General features: G+C 41.4%; 1 protein-coding gene across 21 annotated transcripts in view; it reads right to left on the reverse strand.

Annotated features, from left to right (window-relative positions):
- Window positions 1–27151, reverse strand: part of DTNA (dystrobrevin alpha) — a 344311-nt gene that overhangs the window by 20014 nt on the left and 297146 nt on the right. For 16 of the 21 annotated variants that reach the window (XM_032421475.1, XM_032421479.1, XM_032421484.1 and 13 more), the window contains 4 exons: window positions 21461–21548; window positions 19110–19207; window positions 15022–15135; window positions 7381–7477 (listed from right to left, as the gene is read on the reverse strand). In XM_032421475.1, coding sequence (XP_032277366.1) covers window positions 7381–7477; window positions 15022–15135; window positions 19110–19207; window positions 21461–21548 — 397 coding nt within the window. Of the gene's footprint in view, window positions 1–3009; window positions 5664–7380; window positions 7478–15021; window positions 15136–19109; window positions 19208–21460; window positions 21549–27151 lie in introns of those variants that run through there. The other 5 variants (XM_032421485.1, XM_032421487.1, XM_032421486.1 and 2 more) reach the window with 2 other exon arrangements.

Here is a 27151-nt window from a genome sequence, read left to right on the forward strand (position 1 = left end):
TGAGGTTCTGAATCCTGGGACATATCTGGAGCCAGTGATTTCAGATGGCGGCTGTGGGTGTGCGTTTCAGTATTTTAATGGCTATCCTGGAGCTGCTTGCACCGTTCTGTCGGGCTCTCCAGGACAGGGTGCCCGCGGGGCTGCCCCTCCCCTTTGGGCACTAACCTGGCCCTTCTTTTTTTTTTTTTTTAAAGATTTTATTTATTTGACAGAGAGAAACACAGTTAAAGAGGGAGCACAAGCAGGGGGAGTGGGAGAGGGAGAAGCAGGCTTCCCGCCGAGCAGAGAGCCTGATGCGGGGCTCGATCCCAGGACGCTGGGATCACGACCCGAGCTGAAGGCAGACGCTTAACGACTGAGCCACCCAGGCGCCCCTAACCTGGCCCTTCTAACCTTCCTGTTTGTAAGTCTCTTACCTCCGGCGATACTTTCCCCTTCTCATGCCCTGAGCTCTCCCACTAACTGTGTTTGAGGCATTCCCAGTCCTAACGCTCTGCTTAATACGGCCTGGTCTCCAAAACCAACTTTCCCCACTTCTCTCTGCCTGCTTCCTTCCTTCAAAATCCCTATTGGTGGTTCTGTGTTAAGAGAAAAATAATTGACTGTAGTTATGTGTTAAGGGAAAAACAACGGACTGAATCTAAATTACACCAATCTGTGAATGACGGATAGCAACCATCTCCTAAATGAATCTCTAACTGGTGCAATTTCAAGCAGTCTGATTATGTGAAGAATTTAAGTGGAGATTCTGTGCTGGAGACAAGATTCAGTGGCATCTTCCCTGCAACTCCCAACGCCCACAGCATGTCCAGACTCTGGGGAGGGGAGGGCCCTGGCATCCTGGCTGATCATGTCTCTTTGTCTAGTTTGATGCACTTCCTGGGACCTACCACTGGGAATGTCATCTCTGGCCTTCCTTCCGGCTCTTTCTCTAGGGTCACTAGGAAAGGGCAGTTGCCTCTTGGCATTGGGGTAGATCAGTGGAGATATCACTGGGTTTCATTTTCAGGTGGTGACCCCTGTAGATGGTGGCCTCTGGCCTGGTCATGAAGTCTGGTTGTCTGCTAACAGCTTCAGAAGAGTTAGAGTGAGTAATCTCTGTGAACATCCTTTCCTGGAAATTACTTGATGATTAATGGAGAGAAGACTTAAGGGACAATGGTCCATGCAGATCAATATATAGATCTAAAATTCCTGAGAGGAGAGTTGATTTATGGAAGAAGGAAAACATACATCATATTAAAAATAGCTCGCTTCCCAGCGAATAAATGAAAAATTCATTTGCACTCCATCCTCGGAGTCCACTCAACTTGCTGTTGTATCAATTTTTAAGAAGTCTGACAAGATCCATACATTTTTCTCATTCTTTTCCAGGAAGCATTTTGGTTTCCTCTCAGCACCAGAAATGAGGGAGGCTTCAGGGAAAGGACCAAATGTGTAATCGCTGAAGCAACAGTGCCTGGAGCCAGGGCTGAGCAGATGACCATGAGACAGGGGTGTACCCCCTCCCCCTGACTGAAAAGTCTGCCTCAGGTTTGACTGGGAACACAGCCCAGTCCACCTAGTTTTCCTTAGCAGCCTGAGAAGGTTCAGCAGAGCAGTGTTTGGCTATGTTCAACCCTCTTGTCATCCTTTCTTCCGATACGCATACACTGACTGTCCTTGTAGGGATTGCTGTGTCCACAGTGCTGTGGGGTACAGATGAGGTGACTAATTCTGACAGGTCAGGCAGGAGGCATCACTTGACTTGGGTCTCAATAGTGGAGATTGCGGGGCAGAAGAGAGGATGTATTGCAAGGAGAGAAGAACATTCCAGGCCTTGGAGTGTCATGAGCAAGGAAAGGGAAGGGCGAGGAGGCCAGGATGGTGGATGTGCCAGCCAGGTTTGTTGTGGGGAATGGAAGGGACTGAGGCTGGTGAGCGGTGGTGCCAGGTCTGGGGGTCTCTAATGCCATAAAAGGGGCTAGATTTAATCTGAACTAGAAGGTCATCTCCTCAGGTTTTTAAGTAGAGAAAGAATTTTTACTTTCCTAGAATTAATGGACTAATCCCTAATTTTAAAAAAGGTTGTGTGAGAGAGTGAGAGAGTCTGAGAGGATATGTTTTGAACATTAGATGTCAGTCCTAATATCACAGTTGGTTATTTATGAGGTGAATTCCCCCCCCACTCCCCTATCCCACTTGTGATTGCGTCACCACTCTCCACAGGATACTCACCAGAGAGGATGGGCAAGGGAAAGAAAGGAAGGTGAACTGATGCCGGTAGAACTTGTCATTTCTGGCCTGTTCATGTTCTATAATGTGTTTGGGAGAAGTGGGAACCTGAGCGACCAGGATTTCCCGAGTTCATGGGGCCTCCAGTTGTAAAGAGAGAAGAGAATGGGGGCAGGAGGTAGGATTTAAAATGTTTCACTTTCCTCCTCTGACTGAGACACTTAGTTAACTGGAAGGAGAAGTGGATGTGTGTGTGTGTGTGTTTGTGTGTGTACATGCATGTGTGTAAAATATGGGTCCAGTTAGAAAAGTTTACATATTGTTGGACGCATGTGTATACATCTATATGCAGTTTTATACCAGTCTCTGACATGCATATAGTATTTTACAAAGTGCTTTCACATCCATTATCTTTGAAAATCTATGCAACAATCCCGTGAGCCATGTATTATCAATGTGTTTGAAATAAATTCCCGGGAAGCTAACTGACTTACTCAAGATCTTACAGGTGTGAGCGAAGAGCGGGAATCCCCTACAATCAGGTCTAACACCAGTGGTCTCTCTACAAAAATTTTTATTGAGACCTTACATTCTGAACTCAAAGCCGGGATATCTGGTTTTAGATTGGGACGTGATATTTAGCACTGGAAGTCTACCAGAAACTCTGAAACATACTGTCAACTGCAATTACACCCCAGCTGCCTTCATTGTTAAACTTTTTATGAGTGTTCTTTTTATGATTCCTTCAATAAATCTTAAAATACACAAAGAAGAAAGAGGGTAGGATAATTTTGATTCAAGTTTTGTAAAAAAAAAATTTATTGCTTATGATACCATAATCATCATATTATATTACAGGCACTATTTTTTTTTTTAATTCATGTTCTCTCCTCAAGGGGAATAAATTCATGCGTTACCTCTAACAAGAAACAGTATAAGTAGGAATTATATATACCAGTATAGTAAAATACATTGAACCACACAGACTTATGATAAAGCAAGTAGAGGTTATTAAATGAAGCACAATTTGTTGTGCGCAGTGTCTGAAATCTGATTTTACAAAGAGAATGTCCCCAAAGGGGTAAGGCTCATAAATAAAAACAGAATTTAGAAGCAGACGCCAGACTAAAACCTCTAAATTCTCTCCTTAGATCATGTTATACCAAAGGAAGTCTATATATTTGGATGGCATAAGTTCATTTCCTTGTAGAACAGCCTGCTCCGGATCGGGCCAGACAGGGTTCTGTCTTTAATTTTGACTGAAGGTCAGTATAATAATCAGCCACTTGACATCTGCAGCTGCATTTATCCGTTTTATTACTTAGCACTCCTCCTCTAAAGCTCCGAGGGAAGACTTCCTTCTTATATTTCATGCCAACAGAAATTTTGGTCCCCTGAGAACTGGCATTTTGGTTCTGATAAAACCACCAATTATGTTTTCCTTTTTTTTTTTTTTTGTCTCCTCGCCAAAAAGCTCAGAGGCACACCCTTGTCCCTTACGATGAGCATATTGGCATTTTCTTTTCTTTCGTTTCTGATTTTTCTGGATTTATTTTATGAAGCCATTGTTGATGTCTGTTGTTGTAAGCTACCTCGGGTCCTTTTCGAGAAGAGGCTTGAGTATACAAGCAAAGCAAATGAGTAAAGACGAGTCAACGGTCTCCCCACCCAGACAGTGCATTGGGGCCATCTGGGTGTTGCCAATGAGGGCCCTTTAGAGCCTCTGCAGCAGGACCCAGCTGCAGGCTGCCTCCGAGACGCGGAGCCGTGGAGGGCTCCGTGGGAAGAGCTGGAAGGCAAGGAGGCAGTATACTGCTCTAGGCCTGCGGCCGTTCTTTGGCTCTGGGCAGCCATGGATTCATGAACCCGCTGGTCCACTGAGCCTTTCCAGAACGGGTGGCCTCGGAAGAGGCGGGAAAGGGGTCCTCTGGCTCAAGCGAGGCTGACTGACTAGAGGATGATTGCCCTCTCTCTCCACTAAGTGGAAGAAGGTTATAGTTGAGCCTTTTTTCCCTTTTTCTGTGCACATGCTAAGTCAGAGACAGGAAAGAAAAGAGGCTGTTGCAAAGAGAAGCTGCTAGCACAGCAAGGCATTTTTCTCTAGCATGATCTAAGTGTGGTGGAAGTACAAGAGCAATGCCCCGTGTGGGGCTTTACAGGCAACAAGTTTGCAGTCCGTCCTTGGCCCAGGGGGACTAGCTCTCGTTCAGATTTGACTCTACTCAAGTAATTTTTTTCACAAAATACAAAATAGTGTAATACATTGTCTTTATTGTCTGACATTACAGATTAGTTTCACACTTTCCTTTTTTACAGACCGTGGGAATGAAAGGTAAAAATGTGTCCAGCATTTTGCAAACATTCTTTGTTACACACAAACACACACAATGAATAACAGGAAAGAGAATACAGAAGAATAAAAGGTACGTTGAAATCGGACAGGCTGTGGTTCTAATCGATCCCAGGAAATAATATGAAACTTCCTGATAACACTAGCAAGTGGGATATACTGTCATACACAGCTTGGTACATGCACTTGACATTAAAGCTGCTGTTATTTTGCTTCTATTTTGTTATTGTTATTTTTTGAGTATGCTACTTCCTCTGCTGGCTCCGGACCTGACCACGGGGTCAGGCACAGGGTTCCAGTTTAGACTACAGTTAGGGAGTCACAGTGCTCCTGTTTCCAGAGAAGACATATGCAAGGGCCTTGTGAACTCCCAGAGCAGGAAGGTTCTTGGTGATAAGAGCAAGGCTGAAAGTTACCTGTTCTTCTGAGATTATTTTGAACCAATGGTAGGAATTCTGCTTGCAAGAACTAAACAGTGGGAAGTGAACACTTGCTGAGTACAGTGTTTCTCTTAGATTGAATACATTTTGGAGACAGGGAGGACAGGGCTTAATAATTATGCAATGAAAAGAGATGCAATTAGCTGACTTTTATACAAAGAGGTCCCACATCTTTCCATTAAAATGGAAACTGAACTAAATGGTCAACAGCTTGAGAGGGTGTAGAGGGTAGCTTGAGTGCTGCGGGTTTCTCCTAGTGTAACTTTAGTGGCGGTGGTGGGTGTCCCTCTACTAAGAGAAGAGTCTGATCAACAACCCAGAAAAGCATGAGACGGGTTTGAAACATAGACTGCTGGAGATCTAGAAAGGTCCCAACGAATTACAATTTTTTCCCTCTTCTAAAAGATGTAATAGCTCTTGTTTTGATGCCAACAGTAGTAATAGTTATAAAAAACGCTAAATTTTATATGTGTCCATTCAAGCACTACATTGAAAAGGAAGCAAATTAGTATGATTTTTTTTTTCTCTTTCCAAACTGAAGCATGAACATACATTAGAGGCAAAAGCAATGAGAAAAACAGCAGGATGGCAGGCCCCTCCACAGTTAGTTAAGACCTGCAGTAGGGAACATAACTTACTCCCTGCTTCAGTTCTTCTTCCTACAGAAAGATTGAATCAATAATAGTTAGATTACCCAGGATTCCAGCAAGAGTATGTACACAGTGTGAGGGAACGCAAGGTGGGGGAAACATCAACATGGCTCTGATGGGAGCCTCTCCTACCTTGGTGACTTTTAGTTCCACGTCTATTTAGGTATTTAAGACAGACCATCTCTTTCCTCCCTATGTCCATCCATCTTTCACTGTGGTCTATCCCTCTCTCCTGGTGTTTGTACATCCTGATCTGATAGACTGTGCTCGGGTAGGCTAGCTAGGTGGATGCCAAGATGGCTGGTGGTAAATGGACCCCTATCACATCGCTATGGTGACAGAAGCTATGGGAATATAAGTGGGGGGCTGTTTTCAAGGTTTCCTGTCATTCAGTGAAGGGAAAGATGAGATTGGCCCTCTTCATTTGGTATATTTGAAAAGGAAAGCAGAAAGAGCTTTTCTGGATCATCAAATGAGATAATAGGGCAGAAACAGTAAGAGGTTATTAGTTATCTAGTCCTGTCTTCATACGTACAGTACCACAAAAACTGAGTTCTTTGTCTTACATGTCTGAAAAGGAGATTTCGTTTAGAGAAGATAAAGCATTCCCAACACTGATGGCAGGAAAAGTTGACTAAGGAAAAAAAAAAAAAAGAGCAAAGAAAACAAAAGAAAGAAGTGTCACACTTATATCCGTGCCAGGACACAGGTTTCAACAAGTATTTGTCAAATAAATAAAAGAAAGGAAGAAAGGAAGAAGGAACAGAGAAAGAAAAGAGAAAAAAGAAAAGGAAAGAAAGAAAAAGAAGGGACAAACAATAAATGATGGTGTGTCAGGGATGTGGGAGACCCAGGGACTGGAAGTATGGACATCTGTCTCACAGGTGAGCTGCCCCAGGGACCTGGCCTTCCTCACTCCATCAGAAGTTTCAGTTCCTGCCTTTGGCAAGTCCCAGTTCCAATCCACAGTGGTTTCTGCTTGTCTACATCAGGCAGGATAACCACATAGAACTGACTCCTCTACTGAGCCGACTGTGGCCAAGGGGCCATCATTAGTCTCCTCGTGATGTGGAATGTGACTTAGTACATACCAAAGAAGGGAATAGGGATTTATGAAAGGAAGAATGGTACTTCCCAGTGAGAATGACATCACAGCACTCTGCCGAGCACTTCCCTAGGTCATCTTATTAAACCCTCTACCTGAAGAGAGCAAATTCCTATTTACAGTTTGCATTTGAGACTCATAGAAGTTATGTGACTTGCTGCTAAAGCCACAGAGATGAGATGAAATACTTCACTGAAATTAAGTTATTCCTCTTAATAAAACTATAGTCACCCCCAAAATTTCATGGCTATATCTTCGTTTTCTGAATTAGACATTAGCTTCTGTTCACTTTATTCAGAATTACTGAAGCTATTAAATGTAAAGTATTCCTAAATAAATCCAGTTTTATTATTTTCAAGGACATAGGAACTGGAAATAAGCCAAGAAGTTGTCCTTTGAAGGCCCTCAGTGGTCTGGTTCCAGGAAACGGAGAAGAATGAGCCTTGTCATTGACTGCTATCATTTGATGTATCTAAGAAAAGATCCTGTATCTGAGACTGAAGCCATATTCTGGGGTTAATCACATATAGTCATTGGAAAAACCATTGCACATTATGTGTGAAAGATTTTTTACAAATGCCACAATCAGAGGTCTAGGAAATATTTATTCAAATGTCTTACCTTTAGTAGCTTCATGAGACCTTCTAACTGGACCATTAGCTCTCTCCGGCTCTCCTGGAGAGCAGACATTCTCTGTTCCAGCTCATCCTTGCGCTGTCTAAGAAAGAAGCAGTTGTCATCAGAACAGCATTCAACCCACTGAGCTGATCACATTTCTCAGTCTTGTGGCAGGAGTGGACCACCAGGAAAAGGGCATCTCTGGATCTCTGACATGGTTTCCAGGCACGGAGATGTTGTCAAATGAATGAACATGAGGTGTACATTTTGTTTGTTAGAAGTCGTACTAAAATAGAATTAGAATCCTACTGGATATTCCCTCCCCTCCCCCACTTCTACCTTGAATTAACCATTTAATGAACTCTTTTCTGAATGCTTACTATGTTCTGGGCCCTGTGCTCTGCCACTGAGCTCCCTGAGACAACAAACAAAAGCCAAACTGTTACTGAAAAGGGTCAATCCCATAGATCCTCCAAACCCAAGGACCCTTTTGTAAATCTCAAAGGAAATACCAATACCTTAGTATTTGGAAATTGGATTTTAAGAGTTTGTTTTTCATTTCTTCCATTCTTCATATGCAATGCGGTGCCTTTCAGAGGTGAAATATTCATAGTACAGAATTTTTATGGTCAACTTAAGTTTTCTGCTTTGGGTTTGACTTTATATAAAGCAAAGTCAGAATAAAGGAGTCCTACACAATTGTTCTAACTGAAAATAACCTATAAGATTAGTTTGTTTAATTTTGTTTGTTTTGCAGAACTTCTATTAAACTGTCAGCAAGAATGGAAACCACAAAGGACACTCTCTACTCTATCATTTATATTGACACTAAGAGGTACCAAATATACCTTTGAAAGAGAGAAAACAAATGAAACAGTATGGGGAAGAATATGAATGGTTCACATTTCTGACGTCTATGTATATTTTTCAAGTCAATTTCAAATCTGTTATTTCATGATCATTAGTGAATAATACATACAAGTTTTTCCCTTGTCCCAAAGGCTTTTGTCTGAGTTTGAGATAGTGGAACTTATATTTTAAAAATGTGTGGATGCTTTAACCATGGGCTAATGTACGAATGGATATGCCCAGTCTCAGTGGCATAGGCACAGTATTAAGTGGAGCTAGAGCAGAGACTCTGAATGAAAAACTGACAATATAAAAATGTCATGCTGACATAGGTCAATGACTCATCCAATTGAAAGATATTTTGTGGGAGGACAGGTTATGGATATTAATGAAACATTTCTAATTTGCTTTGATACAGGCTTTCTCTAATGATTTATGAATTTAAAATTTATAAACACGTCTCAACTCTTTTTGGATATATTTGTATTTTTGGCTTTTATTGCCACTTAAGACTTACTCTCAGAGCATTCCTTCCTTTGATTTTCTTTACAATTTCCTCTTTTCTGAGTCCCAAAGGACAAGGAACACCATGATTGTATAGACTTTAATGGTAACTTATTTTAGCCTTTGTCTTCCAGGGCTGCAACATTCTAATTTTGAAAGCCTTGCTCCATTCAAAAATATTCTTCAATGACAAATCCACTAGCTGTTTTATCTTTGACCTTGTCTGCACATCATGTTCCAAATATACCCACGACAGGGCTTGGTAGAAGGATAGAGAATGTTTCTGATGTATTTCCAGTTCTCTTCCAGATATTGCTCTGTAATTTTTGGATTTTTGGTCAGAGGAGCACTTTGTGAAGAGGGTTGCAGTAAAATTCCAATATTGTAGATAAGAAATACTAAGAAAGGCATCTAAAAACTATGAGAGAATGTTAACTGGTATTAATTCAGAATTAATCAACATTAAAAAACACTTATTTGTACTTCTTTCTTTTTTTTTTTTTAAAGATTTTATTTATTTATTTGACAGAGAGATAGAGAGAGAACACAAGTAGGCAGAGCGGCAGGCAGAGGGAGAGGGAGAAGCAGGCTCTTCGTGAGCAGGGAGCCCGATGCGGGACTTGATCCCAGGACCCTAGGATCATGACCTGAGCCGAAGGGAGACGCTTAACCAAATGAGCCATCCAGGTGCCCCTGTACTTTTTTCTTATAGTAGTAATCTTTCAAAACAAATCTTTCTTTTTTTAAAGATTTTATTTATTTACTCATCTGAGAGAGAGCAAGAGAGAGAGAGCACAGAGGGAGAAGGAGAAGCAGACTCCCCACTGAGCAGAGAGCCCGATGTGGGGCTCTATCCCAGGACCCTGAGATCATGACCTGAGCAGAAGGCAGACGCTTAACCGACTGAGCCACCCAGGTGCCCCTGACATCTACTCTTTCATGCATTTGATTGAATTCAATTTTTTTTAAAAATTCACTTAATAATGTCTTTATTTAATCTTCTCTATAAGTGTTTATTTAATCTCCTCTCTAAGCGGCTACCAAATGTGGGTCTGATTAACAAATTTGTGGTGTAGCTTCTATGGTTCCAAGTAGGAACAAGAAAACAAGGACTAAGTAGTGATTTTATTTTCATAGAGCTTAATGTATTACATCTCTAAAGGAATGCCTTTTATTCGGAGATTCTGCTGGATTATTTCTAATTTTGCATGTGTGTTAAAACCTACTTTCACTTGGGGTATCTGGTTGGCGCAGTTGGTTAAGGGTCTGACTCTTGGTTTCAGTGTCCTGGGATCGAGCCCCACATTGGGCTCTGCACTCAGGGGGGAGTCTGCTTGAGATTCTCTCTCTCCCTCCTCTTCTGCCCCTCCCACTCGTGCTCTCTCTCAACTAAATAAATAAATCTTAAAAAAAGAAAAACCAACCCCGCTTTCTCTTAGGACAATGTTGGGACAACAGGCAAAATTTTAATACAGATTGTCTATTAGATAATAATAAACATCAATATTAACTTGCCTGAATATGATGATGGTGCCATGGTTATATAAGAGAATACATTTTTACCTAGGAAACATACACAGAGTACTTAGGGGTAAAGGGTTATGATGTCTGCAACTTACTCTCAAATGACTCATCAAAAATGTGTATGTAATTGTTATATATTAACATATAGAGGGAGATAGAGAAGGATGTGGTAAAATGTTTGCAATCTCTAGGTGAAGTATAGAAGGACATTCATTGTGATATTCTTACAACTCTTTTGTAGGCTTAACATTGTTTCAAAGTAAAAAGTTAAAAAATATACTGTCATTCATGAAACCACGGTGAAAAGAGACAACGGTAGTTTTAAAAATATATCACTTTGTGGTAAAACAAAAAGTACTCAACTTTATGTTGTTTCCCAAAAATAATTAAGAAATTAAACTTGTCTATTAAATTCAACTCTGGAAACTACAGACTTGCAGCAGCGATTACACTTTCATTTTTAATTAATAGAACAAAAAAGTCACCTTATATTAGCAAGTTTTCTTCAAGAATAATTTTATATACATTGAAAATAATGTAATTTTGGGGGTATAAAATAAAATGCTTATTTTTTGGGGAAGGTATAGACATGGAAATTATACTTTTTTCCCCTGTGAGATTTGTAGTGTGAAGTTAGTTGCTTCACAGTTTTTTTTTTTTTAAATTTATTTATTTGACAGAGAGATAGAGAGATAGCGAGAGCAGGAACACAAGCAGGGGGAGTGGAAGAGGGAGAAGCAGGCTTCCCGCCGAGCAGGGAGCCTGATGTGGGACTCGATCCCAGGACCCTGGGATCATGACCTGAGCTGAAGGCAGACGCTTAAAGACTGAGCCACCCAGGCGCCCGCTTCACAGTTTTAATAAATATTTTCTTTATCTTACAAGATAGTATTGTCTTTGCTAACACACTTCTATAGCTATCCCTTCAAGTTTTGCAGCTTATCCATTCATCCCACAAACATCCATTCAGCACTTTTGTTTTAAGACACTGTAAATAAAATAATGAGTAGGATACGGTTTTTATCCTTGGGTGAAAGAGGAGGAGAGAGGAGAAATAAATAAGTTCAAAACAATGATGGTGAGCATACAATAAAAATTGGAACGAATTGCTGTATATGGTGATACCAAAGAAGATGCCCAGTTCCAAATGGTGGTGGAAGTTTAAGGAAGGCTCGGTAGATAAACTTGCAAAATTTCCCTCAAAAACTCTACCCAACTGTAGAAGGGAAAGACCTCAGGGACCATATGGAATATTCCAGACCTTTCTCTGCTTCATCTGTGCCTCTTGATTGCCTCTATTCTTGAAGTTATTAGTAAAACTCAATACTGGAGTAAGATCTCTGATTCATGTGAGTCTGACTTTACAATCTAACTCACTGTATTGGCTTGATATGTAACTATCATCCTTCATGGCTCCCTGTTCTAGGATTAACAGCAATATCCTCAAGATGGTCTGTGAGGCCACACAGCATCATGGTCTACCCCTACCTACATCTTCAGCTCCATCTCTTACCGTACACCCCTTCATTCACTGCATTCTAGGCCTACCGATCTTTCAGTTCCTAAAAAAGTGCCAGATTCGCTCCTGCCATTTGGTCATTGCACATCTGGTCTCTCTCTTCCAGGGGACCCTTCATCAGCTGTTCTAGCCCCTCTGCTACCCTTAATCCCCATTTCCTATGTATTCATCTTTCATACTTCAACTCAAACAAGCCTTCTTCATGGTACTCTTTTCTGACTGCAGTGAAGGGCAGGTTTGATAATTATGTCTCTATTTAAAAGTAAGATTCCTTATAGCACTTATCTCAGTTTATAATTATCTTCTTATTTGTGCAGTTATTTGATTTATGTCATTTTCCTACTGGACCACACATTCTGCAAGACCAGGACAGTATCTTTCTCAACTCAATTCTAGGCATACTACATTTTAGAAATATTTGCTGAATGAACTAAATGAATGATAAAATGAGGAAAGATAAATCTGAAAGCAGTGTAGATGGACCAGAGTCCAGGAATCAACTGAGTAATAACAGACCAGCAGGAGATAATTAAGACCCAAGAAGAGGAGATGGAATCCACCTGTGTTACTCACTGTGCGGGATCTTGGGCAAATTATTTAGCTTCTGTGAATCTCAGTTTCCATATCTATACAAAGAGTATAATAATAGTGTCCATCTCCCGGCTTTGTTACAGCAATTACCTGGGACAGTGTATATAGAGCTTAGTGCATAGGAAGTGTCAGATTAGCACACAGAAATGTCCATCATTTGATCCCATTTAGTTGCCAGATCTGGGTTGCAAACCTGGCTTGCAGCTTTCTTGTGGCTAATGTGCAAATGGACATGTGATTATTTAGAAAGGTCATAGTGCTCTTAAGATAAAAATAAACTATGTGTTCATGAAAAGCAGAGCTCTGTTCCTTTGTCCCCTCACCTGTTCCCCAGCTGAAAGAAATTTCTCCTTTTGGTTTCTCAATAAGAGACCCAGGCAGGCTGCAATGGAGGGAGAAGATCTCTACCAAAGAGTTCCCATGGCAGCTTCACATGGCCACCCCTCAGTGTGAACTAAGGCCAAAGTAACTGCAAGAGGCCATTGTTTTGGAGTCCAAAATGTCTAAAGAATAAAAGTTAGAATACCCAAAGGAGCTCTCTTAACCTGGGATGTCAGGGTTTCTCTGAAATCCCCAAATTGTGAAAGTGCTTAGTATGGACTAAGTGGCTTATCAGCATCTTGAGAAATATCCAGGTAGAAGTAACATGTAGAATATGGAGGCAGGCAAACAAATCTGTTGGGATTCAGGTGTCTCAGGCCTCAGGCCTCTGACCTCAGGTATGGGCCATCGGCTGACAGTGAGCCCCCAAAATACTGAAGTTTCTCACAGAGCCAGACTCCTTAGCATAGGTTTGGGCTTGGCTGGGTCTATGGGAGGGCCCACAAGGCAGGGCCAGGAGGGTGGTTAGAATTGTCAGTCTTTTTCAAGATAGTAATGTCAAGGAGGGAAGAAATATCAGTTGGAAAACTATCATCAGTGACCCAGGCACATCAAGGTGCCTTCTCAGACTGCATCATCCAAATGGAACCAAAGACTTTTGAAAGCAAATGCTAAGGAGGGGATCTGATGAAAACATTTATGAAAAATTCCTAGTCATCATGCCTCCAACAGAGAATGGGGCAATCAACGGAAGAGGTATAATGAACATTCCAGACAGAGACAAGATACCTTGATGTGTAGATGAATGATTACTCTAAGTTGGTTTATTCAGTTATATTTCTTTCTATGTTAGACTTGCAACTTGTGAGCCCGGAGGGCCTACATAATCCTATTAGGCAAAGATTCTTTCAAGCAGGCATTTACTTTTATATGCCTTTGAGGATGATGATATGAAATATCACTTTTCCTTCTTCCCATGTTCATCCCTTCTGGGAGATGGTGTAGTAGGATGTGCAAGGATTCCTAACACATCTCCCTGAAGGTAGGACCAGAGATTCTACCATTTGAAAAGGAAGAATTTCTGATTCTTCCATTAAATTATTTTGTTATTTCAAAGTATGACATGATCTCTTCACATCAAGCAGCTCCCCCAGGTTGCAGCTTCCATAGATCTCCCTTCTATAACTCATGCCTTGGGTGGGCCTGCCATCTAGCCAGGTGCACGAGCCTGGGAAGAGCGAGCGTGGAGCCTCGCTGGGAGCAGCAGAGCCTGTAGCCTGCGGTGCCCGGATGTTAACATGTCTGAAGAGCAGGGCTGGGATGGAACCCCCAGACACATCCGTGGTAAAATCCACACACAGCCATACAGAACCTGCTTAATGTAGTTGTTTTGTATGGAAGAAGTAAACGGCACTCTAATTCTGACAAGGGTTTCGGAGAAGAGGCATCTGTACTTCCTATAAAAAGTATGCCTCAGAATTTTGCATACACCCAAACTGGAAGATGGAAAGAATGTCATACTTGCTAACTCCAGGTGCCTCGTGAAATATGACATTTCTATGAGGCAATGGCTTTGAATTTATGCTTGTGTTGTTTGCTACACAAACAGGTTTGAGTATGTGCCCTAGTCAAGGCATGGTGCTAAGCCGGCCTGGCGGGCAGCCCTCAGCACCCACCCTTTCGCACCTGGGCACAGTGGGAGGCGCTGAGGTCCTCGGCTGCTCTCCACCTTTCTGACGCTGAGAAGTGCACTGAAATTCAGGGGTGGAACCAGATGACCTTCTAGGGTCCTTTCCATCTCAGTGTTTTCTGGTGCCAGACTAGACAACACCAGGTGTTTTAATTCATTTGCAGAGCAAGAAGCTCTGAAGTCTGTTTTTTAAGCATGTAAAGCTATTACAGACCAAGATTCAGAGAAAATCAGACTCCTTTTTATGGCTTATAGGTAAATTTTTAAGTGTACAAACCTGTGATGTTTATTTAGCTGTTCATGTATTTGTTTTGTTGATCACTTGTATCATAAACACGTTGTCGGCAGTGCAAATAACAAGGAAGAGTTGAATTCACCCCCCCTTTTTTTTCAGTGAGAGATTTTGTTTCTAAAAAGCACTGTTTCCCCTTCTCTGTGGCAAATGAAAGAATAAAATATAAACAGCATCTCCTTGAAACCCCCCAAATACCAGCAATTAGGAACGTGCTATTAAAAAAGAAAAAGCACACATATGTATGTCAGCAGCTCGGGTGGCTGAGGACTGTTTTCTGGCTAGACGCTGTTGGACTTTTTGAAGATCCCCGTCACTTGCACGCCCCAAGAGGCCTGGGGCTCCCTCTCTTACCTGAGGAGCCGGAGCTCGGCCAGCAGAGTGGGGTTTTGCTGCGCCTTCTCTGGGGTGGGCTGAGAGGCTTGTTCATGCTCTAGCCGCAGCCTCTGGATCTCCTGTAAGATTTCTCTTGGGAGAGAGGAAGAAGGTAAGAAACTAGGGTCAGTCACCTTCCAGGGGATCCCGGATACTCACATCTGGGCGGGGTCATCCCGTCTTCAGGAGCAGGAGCAGGAGCATGCGCACCAGCGGTGTTTAGGAGCTACTGGCTGCGGGGAGCTGGGCACTGATGGGGAAGGGAAGGCTGGTCTCAGCGCAAGCGCGTCCAGACTCTGCGCGTGTCGCTGGAGCCTTCAAGCTGAGAGTGCTCGCCAGGACCTAATGATCTCTCTACTAAGTAATATAATGCTGTGGTAATGTGTTCAACTTTGAAAAGTGCACTGCTGCCGAGCAAAAAATGTATCTTCCGATTATTGATGATCACAGTGTGACACCATGAAAAGTACTTGCAGCTACCAAGTTAGAGGTGCTTGGAGGGAAAATAAGGATAAATGGTGTTCATTTCATAAAACTAAATAACCCCATTCTCTCAGCAGGAATGAGATTCCTCTCGCTGGATTTATCTGAGAAGGCCCCCGTTAGGCAAAATTCTTTTTCTTTTTCTTAACATTTTCGGCCTTAACAATGGATCTCGATGAGGGTAGCCTTTGAAGGAAAGTGCTTTTAAAAGGATTCACTGTAATTGAGTGTGTGACAGAAGAGTGCTATTGGCGTGACCTCTGTCCGGGGTGAGATGTGTCAGTCTATTATTGATGTTGGAGTCCCGGCTACCCCGCACTGAGGTGAACATTAGGCCGGCCATAAAGGATAGGTGACCTGTGCAAGGCAAATTATCCCTAAGTGAGTTAGAAGCCATTAAACAAGGTTACAAGTCACGTATTCTTGGGGGAGGGGTCAGTCTCCCATCCAGCAAAATGCACAAGAGACAGACAATAAGAACAAAGCACCAAGGAATGGAAGGTGAACTTGGTGAGCAAGGGGGATGGCTTTCCATCTGAAAGGCTGATTTACAACTGCCTGCTTCATAAACACACCAGAGTTAAGAAGCTAATTATCAGTCACTACACCTCTCGCAGGTACAGTGAGAAGATTGAACTAAAATTCAGTGGTTTCCCACCTTTTTCTGTCCCCCTTGGTGTTCCATGGTGGAAACCTTTCTTTAAGAGAAATTTTCTATGGGAATTCAATACATCAAATGGTTAAAAGGGAGCTGCTCTGGTGAAAGAAAGGGTGGGCCCTGAGCTGCAAGCCCTTCCTCCCCGCTCTTCAGGCACCTCGACAGAGCCCCCGGGTCCCACAGAGCTCAGCCTGAAAATCAGTAAGCTGGGATTTCAAAGATCTCCTCCAGGGCTACCATCCTGATATTCTACGACTCCCACTAGTTCTCCTTGTTGGTTCCAAGGACAGAACCATGATGCAGCATTTAGCCTAAGGAAGAAAAAGAGAGAAGCAGCTCTGATAAGGAAAATAATGGTAAGATATGTAAAGAGCATTGAGTACTTAGTCTCTACCCAGGAAAAATGCTCTCTTCTTTCATCTTATTTTACTTAATCCTCATACAAATTATTTTATATGTGGGTATTGCTATTATCTGTTTCACGAATAAGGAAATCAAAGCACAGGCCAGTTAAATGACTCACCCAAGTTCAATAACAAATAGGTGGCAGAGGTGATTTAAACTCAGGCTGCTTGGCTCCAAAGCTTGTATATATCCGACTCCCTCCATCTTTGGTACTTGCTCTGACAGGTCTAGCCCATGCAGGCTGTGACTTCCGCATCACAATATAAAGAGTCCTGCTACTCCTAATACCAATCCCAACTGGCTCCTCCAAATGTGCTATGAGGAAGCATTATCTTCTAAGATTACTGCTGAAATGTCCACTACCTAGGGTAGTCATAAAGTGAAGTGAGGAACTCTATCCTCTCCTGAAGCTCAGAGATCTGATTAGTGGGTTAATTGTCACCTGGGAGACCATGGGATCCCTGGGGTGAATTCCCATGGTGCAGCAGTGGGACCTGGATAAGTTTCTGGGACGTGGTTCTGGGGTCTTTGGAGGGCATGAGGCCACTGGTTTAGAGAAATGTGTTCCGGATGGACTAGATGCTCTTCAGGCATGGGGTGGGGAACTCTATGGGCCATGAAAGGACTAAGGGACCGGATGAACTTCTCTCTCTGATATTGTTATCCAGAAACATCTTGGAAACAAGCAGTAAGAGTGGTAGCACAGGACAGCCCGGGCCATGAGGACATTCATGGTGCTTCTTGCTGATTCTAGAATCCCACATGGAGGCAGATATTCTTGCCTGGGGTATTTCCTTAAGGGAAGTTCTGATTTCTCCTCATGCTCAGTGGAAGCAGAGGATTGGAAAGGAAAATAGTGCTCTGGAGAGGTGGGAGAGCAGGTGAACACTACAACCAAGATAAGATATTTGTGAGCTTGGGAGTTTTCACTTTAGTCTATCTTTCCTTCTAAGAACATGGAAATGTGCCAACCAAGTTTGTATCTTCCTTTAAATTTTTGTCCACAGAACTTTTTTTTTTTTAAGATTTTATTTATTTATTTGACAGAGAGAGAGAGAGCAGAAGCAGGGGGAGCAGGAGAGGGAGAAGCAGCCTCCCTGCTGAGGGACTTGATGCCAGGACCCTGGGATCATGACCTGAGCTGAAGGCAGACGCTTAACCAACTGAGCCACCCAGGTGCCCCTCTCCATAGAACTTTAAAAAAAATACTTTGACCATTTATATCCAAATTCTCAGGTCAAACTCTATAGGCATGAAACAATGATCCCAACCTTGTCCTCTATTCAATTTGATCTCAGAAGTTACATCAGTGTCTAAGAATGGGATTCAGGGGTAAGATGTTTTGGTGCTCTTCTAAGAAATATAGAACATACAAGTTGCTCCCATGTTGGACTTACTCAGTATTGAGTTTGAGATCTAATTCCACTATTTATTATTTTCTCGCTCAGTATCTATTTACTGAGCTTCTACAACGTTCTAACCATGGTTCTAGAACCCAGGGGCCATGTGGCACGGCCTCTGTTCTCAAAGAACTTCCACTTCAGTCAAGGAAGACAGACAATACTCAAGGAAGCAAACACAGATGCTATTGTTTCCGATAGTGATGTCTCTCTCTCTCTCTCTCTCTCTCTCTCTCACACACACACACACACACACGGAGCTGTGATAGAGAGCGGTTCCTGGTGTAGGAGGTCATGGCAAGATTAGCTAGGCCTCGTGAGCAGAGACCTGAATAATGAGAAGGGCCCATCCATGCAGAGACCGTAAGGAAGAGCTCTCTACGATGACAGAGCAATGAGTGCAGAGGCTATAAAGAAAGAAGTAAGGAGGAGGGTAACGAGCAGGGTTTGCTGAGGTTGGAAAGGTAGGCAGGAATCAGTCCCGGTCAGACCTTGCAGACCATGGTAAGAGGGGTGGGTTTTAGTCAAAGTGTGACAGAAACCCATCAGAAGGTTTTGAACAGAAAATAACCTGATATGACTTGTGTTTTATACAGTGCTGGATTGGGATGGTGGTAATGGTGGAAATGGAGTGGGCAGTTTGGGATATGTTGTGATGGTCAGCTGCAAATCAGTCTGCGTTGAATAAAGAAAAGCCTGCCAATGGACTGGGCCTCTACGTGTTTGGCTTGAGCAACTGGGGGCCCGTGGTGTCAGTCCAAATTCCTCTTTCGGCTGGGGTCCTTATAAGGACCCTCCCCGAAGAGCCTTCCATGTGTCTCTGCATGAGCCAGCTCCTTAACGAAAGCAAGCATGTCGGTACAAGGGAAATGAGGCTGTCTAGAGAGAAAGCATTGATTGCACTGAGATCTCAGAACTGTATATATATATATATTGTCTCATGAAGCTTTCGAAAATCTAAAATCTAAAGACCCGTTTCTCGGAAGCCCACATCACCAACGAAAGATGTCATCCTTTAAAGAGGCACACAGCTGAAACACCTGGATATTTTAAAGCATTAACTACAAGCTTTCAGTGAGCACACACTGATCAAAACAGCCAGCGTGTCTAAAAAGCCTTACCTGTTCTTGTTTTCTAGCTCTGCGATCAGCTGCCTCTGCTGCTTGTTTGCATCAATGGTGAAGGAGATGTCAGGAGCACTCCGCTGCTGAGTCGGCTGCTGTAAAACCAACGTGTGGTTGACTATTTAACATTGGAAAGGGAAACTGCCTGTGCTCGAGAAGACCGGGATCGTGAGATAGGCAGACGTGAAAGAAAAAATTATTTCTATCAAAGCAAGAAAAGCAAATACATGAGATTGCCATTCATCTCCTAAGGACCAACTTCTCTATGAATCTGGAGGACACCTCTGCAAAGAAAAGCAGAATGGAATTCTTTGGCAGGCAAATACACAAAACACAGAAAAAATAGTTTTGTAGCTTTCTTTTTTTAATTATGTTTTACTTTTATTTTTTTTAAAAAGAGTTTTATTTATTTGAGAGAGAGTGAGAAAGAGAGAGAGAGGGGTGGGGAGGGGCAGAGGGAGAGGGAGAGAGGGAGAGAGAGAATTCTGTGCACAGAGCCCAATGTGGGGGTCGATCTCATGACCCTGAGATCATGACCTGAGTGGAAATCAAGAGTTGGATGCTTAACCAACTGCGCCACCCAGGCGTCCCCCCCCCTTTCTAAAGAGTTATTTATTTATTTGAGAAAGAGAGTACAGGGAGGGGCAGAGGGAGAGGGAGAGAGAATCTTCAGGCAGACTCCCTGCTGAGCATGGAGCCCAATGCAGGGCTCAATCTCATGACCCTGAGATCATGATCTGAGCCAAAATCAAGAGTCTGATGCCCAACTGACTGAGCTACCCAGGAGCCCCTGTTTTGGAGCTTTCTGACTTGAAATTTTGGGGATCTATTTCGTTCTTGCTGTGCTGTCCCTATTGCAATGGTTCTCTCAATATAGGTGGGTGTAAAAAATAATTCCCTGTTGAGACACCTCTCTAGAATTACTGTTCAGTCACTGTAATGCACAATTAAAAATTTCATAGTTTTAAACTCATAGTTACTAGGATTTTCTTTTCTTTTGATCAACATACTTATAGCATTTCTTTATTCATATAGGTAATTTTACATTGATGGATATATACATCCTTCCTCCACATTCATGCCATACCATCAGTCCTGGTCATGCAGCTGGCTTTAGCAACTGGTGTATATGCAGTCATAGCTTTCGCCATACATATACATACATATGTGCGTGTGTGTGTATATATATACATATATATATATGCACACATACACACCAATTAATCTTAACCAATTATATATATAAATATATATACAAATTAACCTGACTAAATACACATATACATAAAAGTAAGGTATATGATTATATATGTATATACATATATACATATGTATATTTATATGTGTATTTTTTGTTGTAAAATCAAAGTACTATTTTATTAAATGAGTTCTTTTACACAATATGAACATTTCTTATAATTGTAAGAGAATTTTTTATGACAAGGATGGACTGATTTTCAGATTTCCAAATGAGAGTCAACTTTTACATACGTATTATGTTTACATATGTATTTACATGCAATATATGTATATATTTAAGGGTGTATTTATTTAATGAAGGTTTAATTTGTCATTGTTTTATAAAAGCAGGATCAGATTATGTATGGTTCCCTGCCCCTTGCTTTCCTTGCTCTACAGTACATTGTAGAAATTCCTCAATTGGTTTTTAAACAAATTAAAAAAAATCACAATCTTTCCACTAAAGAATGCCAAGCTTTTAAAATTGGCTCTGATTAACTAAGCCCACAAAGACATGGAAAACCTCAGCCTGCTTTTTAATGTCCAGATACATGACTGTAGGAAAGGTTAAGCTTGGTAAAATGTCTGGCTTTCATAAAGTTTTTCTATGATTTTTTAATTAACATTTCTTTGAACAAAGAAATGATCTGTGTTGCTAACGAAGAGATTTGAGGTCCTAGGTTTTATGTCCTAAATGGCTTCCTGTAGTTAAGTCTGGCAGATGGCAGCTTTGACCTGTGATCCCGGTTTTCCCTCTGATTTCATGATGTAATTATTTGTTTCTCTTATCTATTACATACTGATAAAAGTAGAAACTTATCTGAGCTAGTTGTGGATCTGAGTCATCGCTTTGCTCTTTTTATTAAGTGATCAGGAATTATCCAGAGAAATCGGGGGCTGGGCTGGTGCTGCACTGTTGTAACCGCGTATCTGAAGCTACGATTTCTGCTGTACCAGAACCAAAGCTGGAGGGGGACAAATGGAAGCAGTGGAAGGCTTGTGTGTGCGTCCTGCAGGCCATCTAGTAACACCTCCTCAGCCCTGCCGTCAGCACCGACTGTCAGGGTAACAGTGAACATGAATGACAGCCTCTCACTCAAACGACTTACCGAGGAAGTGGACTCTGCCGCCAGTCTTGCCGCGTACCTGGCGATCAGCCTGTGTTCTTCATCAAGCCGGTTTGAACTCTCAAGCATACTGTTGAGAACAGAGCAAGAAGGAGACTGTTAGGCAATGAGAAAGACTGATGTGTTCCTATCACTGCCAGGGGGGTTTGCTATTTCAATTTTTTGGTGCCAAAATTTGAAAGCTATACAAACCCCTGTTAGGTTAATGATCTCAGACTTGGATTCATGACATGATCTACTATGTGGCCAGGAAGTTTCATTAATAAATCCTGTCTTCAGTTGATTCAATGTCTTACTAAGAAAACTCCAAAGAACAGTGACTTTTCTCATCAACATATCTGATAAAAGAATATTTTCTCTTTAATTTTATTGCCTGTAACATTTTTATTTAAATATCAGAAAACATGGGAGCAAGACACAACTCCCCCACCCCCGCCAATTGTGGGGTGCCGGGGTGGCTCAGTCCGTTAAGCGTCCAATCTTTGATCTCAGCTCAGGTCTTGAACTCAGAGTTGTGAGTTAGAGCCCCACATTGGGTTCTACGCCCAGCATGAACCCTATGTAACACCACCACCACCACCACCACCACCAACAACACAACAATTGTGGTCAGCCTGCAGTGATCACCACCGCCTGGTATTCACATTTGTGTGTAATCCTCTTCCTTTGGTACGGGCTGGGCTTACTGGCTAGGTTTTAATAAATAGAATACAGCAGAAGTAATGGAATGTCACTTCCAACATTAGGCTATAAAAAAGGCCATGGTTTCCATCTTGAGTATGGTTTCTCTCTCTTGAGCTCATTTGGATTCCTTGCTCTATGGGAAGCTAGCTGCCATGTTATAAGGCAGCCTGTGGAAAGACCCATGTGATAAGGAACTGAAGCTAGCCAATAATAACCTTGTGAATGAAAGCTCAAAGGTAGAGCCTTTAGATAAGATAGCAGCCCCAGCCAACAGCTTAATGGCAACTTCATGAAAATCCTTGAGCCACAGGCACCTAGCTGGATTCCTGACCCACTGTGGGATAATAAACATTTGTTCCTTTAAGATGCTAAGTTATTGGATAATTTGTCATGTAGCAACAGATAACTAATACAAATTGTTATCTATAATATTACTACTCAGGTAACTTGCCATTTTATATTTACTTCTAGAAAAATGGAATTACAGCAGTGGCTTCTAATGACATTAATGGGAATTGTTTCTTGTCTCATATAATTATAGAAATTGTTCATACTAGAATAAGAATGATCTGAGCCCTTAAAAAATTAAAGCAAATAGAAGCATTTCAAATTTCCCAATTTTCAGAACGTTCTTCACTCAAGACAGAGTTTTGCATGCCATTAAAAGAATTCTATGAAACATAACAGTAACATCAGTCCTGTTAACAGACTAGTTGATTATAGTTTGGTTTATCAGTTATTACGGTAAGTATTGGGTCAGAATCAAGATTAGAAACTAGTTTCTCTCATCCCTAAATATATTCTCCTCCGTTTATAGTTCCTACCTGTTATTCTTAAGCCTGTTTCTTACAGAAAAAAATTCAATACTCATGATTATACACTGAAAGTAAAACACTTCTATGCCAATATTAAGGTTGTAAGAATTGTCCATTGCAAAGAATTGAATCTGTATAGAGTAATATACACTTATATTATTTATATGTGTATTAAAATATAAAGTAAATATGCAACATAGTCTTTTAACATTTGTTCTAAAGTGAGAAGATGAGTGAAAATCATTATGTGTTTCCAGAATATTGGCTATGTCACTTCCAAATAGCTTTTCACTGGCTGGCTGAATCCATTACTGTAACTTTTTTTGTTTTGGTCATTCATAAAACACTCCTGTCTCCATCTTCTCTGCTCCAGTCTATACTCCTCAAGTATGTAAACTATACCTGTTCCCATCCTGAATACTTCCACTCTAGATTTAGCTCTTTTCTCTGGACTACAATAACTACCTGGAATATTCCTGAATATCTACATTTACTAAGTCACTTTTCCATCCTCAGAAAAAGTCTTCTCTTCCCTTTTGCCCACATGAGATAATGCATGTAAAACACATCAAGTTAGTATGATGCCTAGAACACATTAAGTGCTCAAAAGTCAGTTAATTCTTATAATTTTGCCTCTTAAGTAACCTGCTCAGATTCATTAATGAATCATGTCTCCTTCAAAATGTCATCTCCCATCCAACAACCAGGCAGAGTAGGGCTTCTTAAACTTTAGTGTATATACTTATCACCTAGGGATCTTGTAAAAGATGTAGTTTCTCATCTGTAGTTGGGGGTGACAGGGTAGTTTGTGGGGGGGGGCGGGGCAGAACCTGAGAATCTGCAGTCGTAAGGAAGCTTCCAAGATACATTGATACTGCTGGTCTAAGGAAAACCTTGAGTGGCAAGGATCTAGAAGATCTTGAAAATAAAATGGAAAATCTAAACACATGAAATAAACCCCAAATGCAAACCATATACAGGAAATAATATGAGTGTTTAACTGATATTCATATAGCATGTATGATATTTTATAAACATTCCTTAACACAGAAAATTCTAGATTTCCAGGCTCACATATGTGTGGTACCAATCCCCACAGATTGAGATTTCAGTCAGCATACAAAAGACTTGGAGTAAGAAAATAACTGTAACAGCAAAAGGAGTTGGTTCTGGAGAACTGATGCTTTAAAGCAGAAGTTTGTCTCTAGAACGCAATGTCTGCCCTCTGTAGTGGTTAAAAATAATAACTGAATTTCTTGTTACAGCTTTAATAAGAAAAAAAAAGTTACACTCTTTTCACTTTAAACTTAAAACTACTCCACAAAGAAACAATTTAATTTGATTTTAATATGTTTATCATTTCTCACTGGTATTAGAAATAATATGTCTAATTCAGCACAGTTTGTGTAGACAACAGGGCCCATTGCTCTAAGCCCAGGGCAATGATCCGTTCGTCAGAAAGTGACTTTGTCAAAAACATTTGTGAGTGTTTTGATAAATAAATAATAAAAAACTTGATAAAAAAACCTCATGATAAAAAGTATCTTTTATCATGAATGACCAGCAAGTATAAATAATGTAAAGGTACATAAAGAAAAGCCTCTTGGAGATGTAAGACGTGAAGTTATGGGATCGTGTCTAGTAAGCTATAACTCATCCTTCCATGCCTTTCCTCCCCCAGCCCTGACTGAATGAGGGGTGGAGTGATACATTACCCCTTTGTGCATGCACACGATTTATGAGTCCACATGTGCCATTTCAGTATGTTCACATTATCCAAGGTTGAATGAGGCATGCCTCTGATAAATTCCATTATTTCAAGACTTCAATTACAAATAGTTGAAAATGAATGGCCAATAATCCCTAAATCATTAAAGAAATACCGATTCCAACACTTTCTCCATCTCTGGCTATTCATTTCAAGACTTTATAATCAGTAATCTTGCTACAAGACCATGATGAATTAAAAAGTGGCTGCTGTGAAGCCTGCATTTCAGAGCAGGGAAATCTATTATTTTGAAAGCTCTCCACTTTCTACCTTCAATGCATGGCCAGTGTGTGTTGCTAGTGATTTCAAAATGGCATTCTAGACAGCTCAAGTGGCCTCGGCTGAGGTCGGGCTTACTAAATTGTGATTTAGCAAAGATTTCTGGGAACCTAGGGTGTGTTCACATTTCTTTGGTTTCTCTGTAAGCCTGTTATGACTTCCCAGGTGGGACAGTCAACCAAATAATAATGTGGTCCAAAGGGCAGCAGAAATACTTTCATGTTTTCTCGTAATATTTTTCTGTTTGTCTGAATGGGTGAACAGAATTTTATCAGTAGAGGTTTATTTTTAAGGTCATTAGGCCTCCTGTACCACTCTTCTATTAGCAAGCAGCGAAGAGGAGGATTACTGCCTGGGAAGGCATTCCTAGTTGCACTGAAGCGGAGGATTACCCTATCAGGTTATTTCCTACCTTTTGCAGTAGGTGGAGAGCAAAATGCTCTGGCAATGGAGCCTTGTTCAGGCCTTCAGGAGTCAGTGAGCAGAAGAGAGTCAGGATGGAAAGGAGCAAAGTGATTCTGGGGCCCAGGACGTGATTTTATGGGACTGAAGAATGGGGAGGGAAATGAACTCACTCTTAGAGCTTCAACTGTTGACTCTTGAATGACTGGTTTGAAAGGAAAAGACAGGAAATCATGAAGTGGCAATCTTCCTGGATAATAGTAATAAAATTGGCCATGACAATGGTGTCTCTGTAGGGATGCCTTCAAACTCCTTTATCGAGACCCTGACTTTACCTACTCACTATGTTATAACACCAAGGCCATGCATTCTACCTTCTTCAAACTCACAAATTCCTCTGTTTCCTTCTATTCCAAGGGTCACTGATGTGCTCCAGGCCACTGTCATCTTATCTGGAATTAGCATACAGCCCTCTCAACAGGTTCCTCTCATTTTAGACTTATTCTTCCTTCCGATTCATTTTGCATGCTGTAGTCAATGATCTTTTAAAAAATGAATTTGGCTGTAACATGCATAGAATCCTTCAATGGGTTCTCATTTTTCAAACTCCTACCTAAGACTTAGGAAGTCCTGCATAATCTAGCTTCATCCTTAAGCTCCCGGTACTCTAGCATCCTTCCCCAGTTGAGTTCTTCAAGGAGAAGTTCCACATTTTCTCTCTGCTCTGAACAATCTCTCTGCCTCCTCCACCCACTTTCACTTGGCCCATTCCTCTTCATCCTGCTGTTGGCTTTAGCGACCATTTTCCACCTTCGCCTCTGACCTCTAAATTTGGGTTTGTTGCTCCTCGGCACTCTGCACTGTCTGCCCTTCCTGCACCTGGTACCCTTCCCATTTTAATTGCCTTTTCACTTGTCTTTCTCCTTTACTAGACTGTAGCTTTTTTGAGGGAAGAATGGTTCAATCTTTTCACCATTAGATCTTGAATGTTTAACACAGTGCTTGGAACACAGCAGGATGTGCTTAAGCGTTAGTGGGACAAAAGAACAAATACAGGTTAGCTCTCTTTGGCTTGCAGTGTCATGGACTTTGGCCCACATCTTCTGTATCCTTCTTGGCTCTGCATGCATCCTCAGCACTGAGAAAATCAGAAGGGAACAGATAAAACACAGCACTTTAACACTAGCCATGCTGTCTAAAATCGAACAGAGTTATTCACATTTGGCAGAGTGAAAATCAAGATACACTCAATTGCTGCATGTGGATTTCTTATCTGCTCTTTCTAGGTGCTAAAGTTCATAGAAATGTCATTATACTCTTTCATATTTATCTACATCAGATCTTCCCCACCTGCATTCATGGCAAATTCTCTTTGATTCACATTTTATTGTTGTTCTTTTAAAGATTAGGAAAGCAGATGGTATCTAAAAAAGGTAAGCTCCCATTCAGAAGAAATGCTTACTCTTAGGGATGAATACAGGTGGGAATGTTATCTAAGGGTGGGTGTGAGGTGGGACTGGATCATTTCTGAATTCACAGCTTAACCCTCTTAGGTACTAGCTGTGTGACTTTGGAGAAATCACATAACCTCTCTGTGCTTCATTTCTCTCACCTATTAATACAGGGGATACAGTGATCACATACCTCCTGCTCTCAGGAGGATTATTATATAGTGTTTAGAGCAGTGCCAGGGCACACGGTGAGACTATGGAAGTATTCTTTTTA

The sequence above is a fragment of the Phoca vitulina genome, unplaced genomic scaffold (genome assembly GCF_004348235.1).
Source record: "Phoca vitulina isolate PV1807 unplaced genomic scaffold, GSC_HSeal_1.0 scaffold24, whole genome shotgun sequence".
Taxonomy (NCBI): domain Eukaryota; kingdom Metazoa; phylum Chordata; class Mammalia; order Carnivora; family Phocidae; genus Phoca; species Phoca vitulina.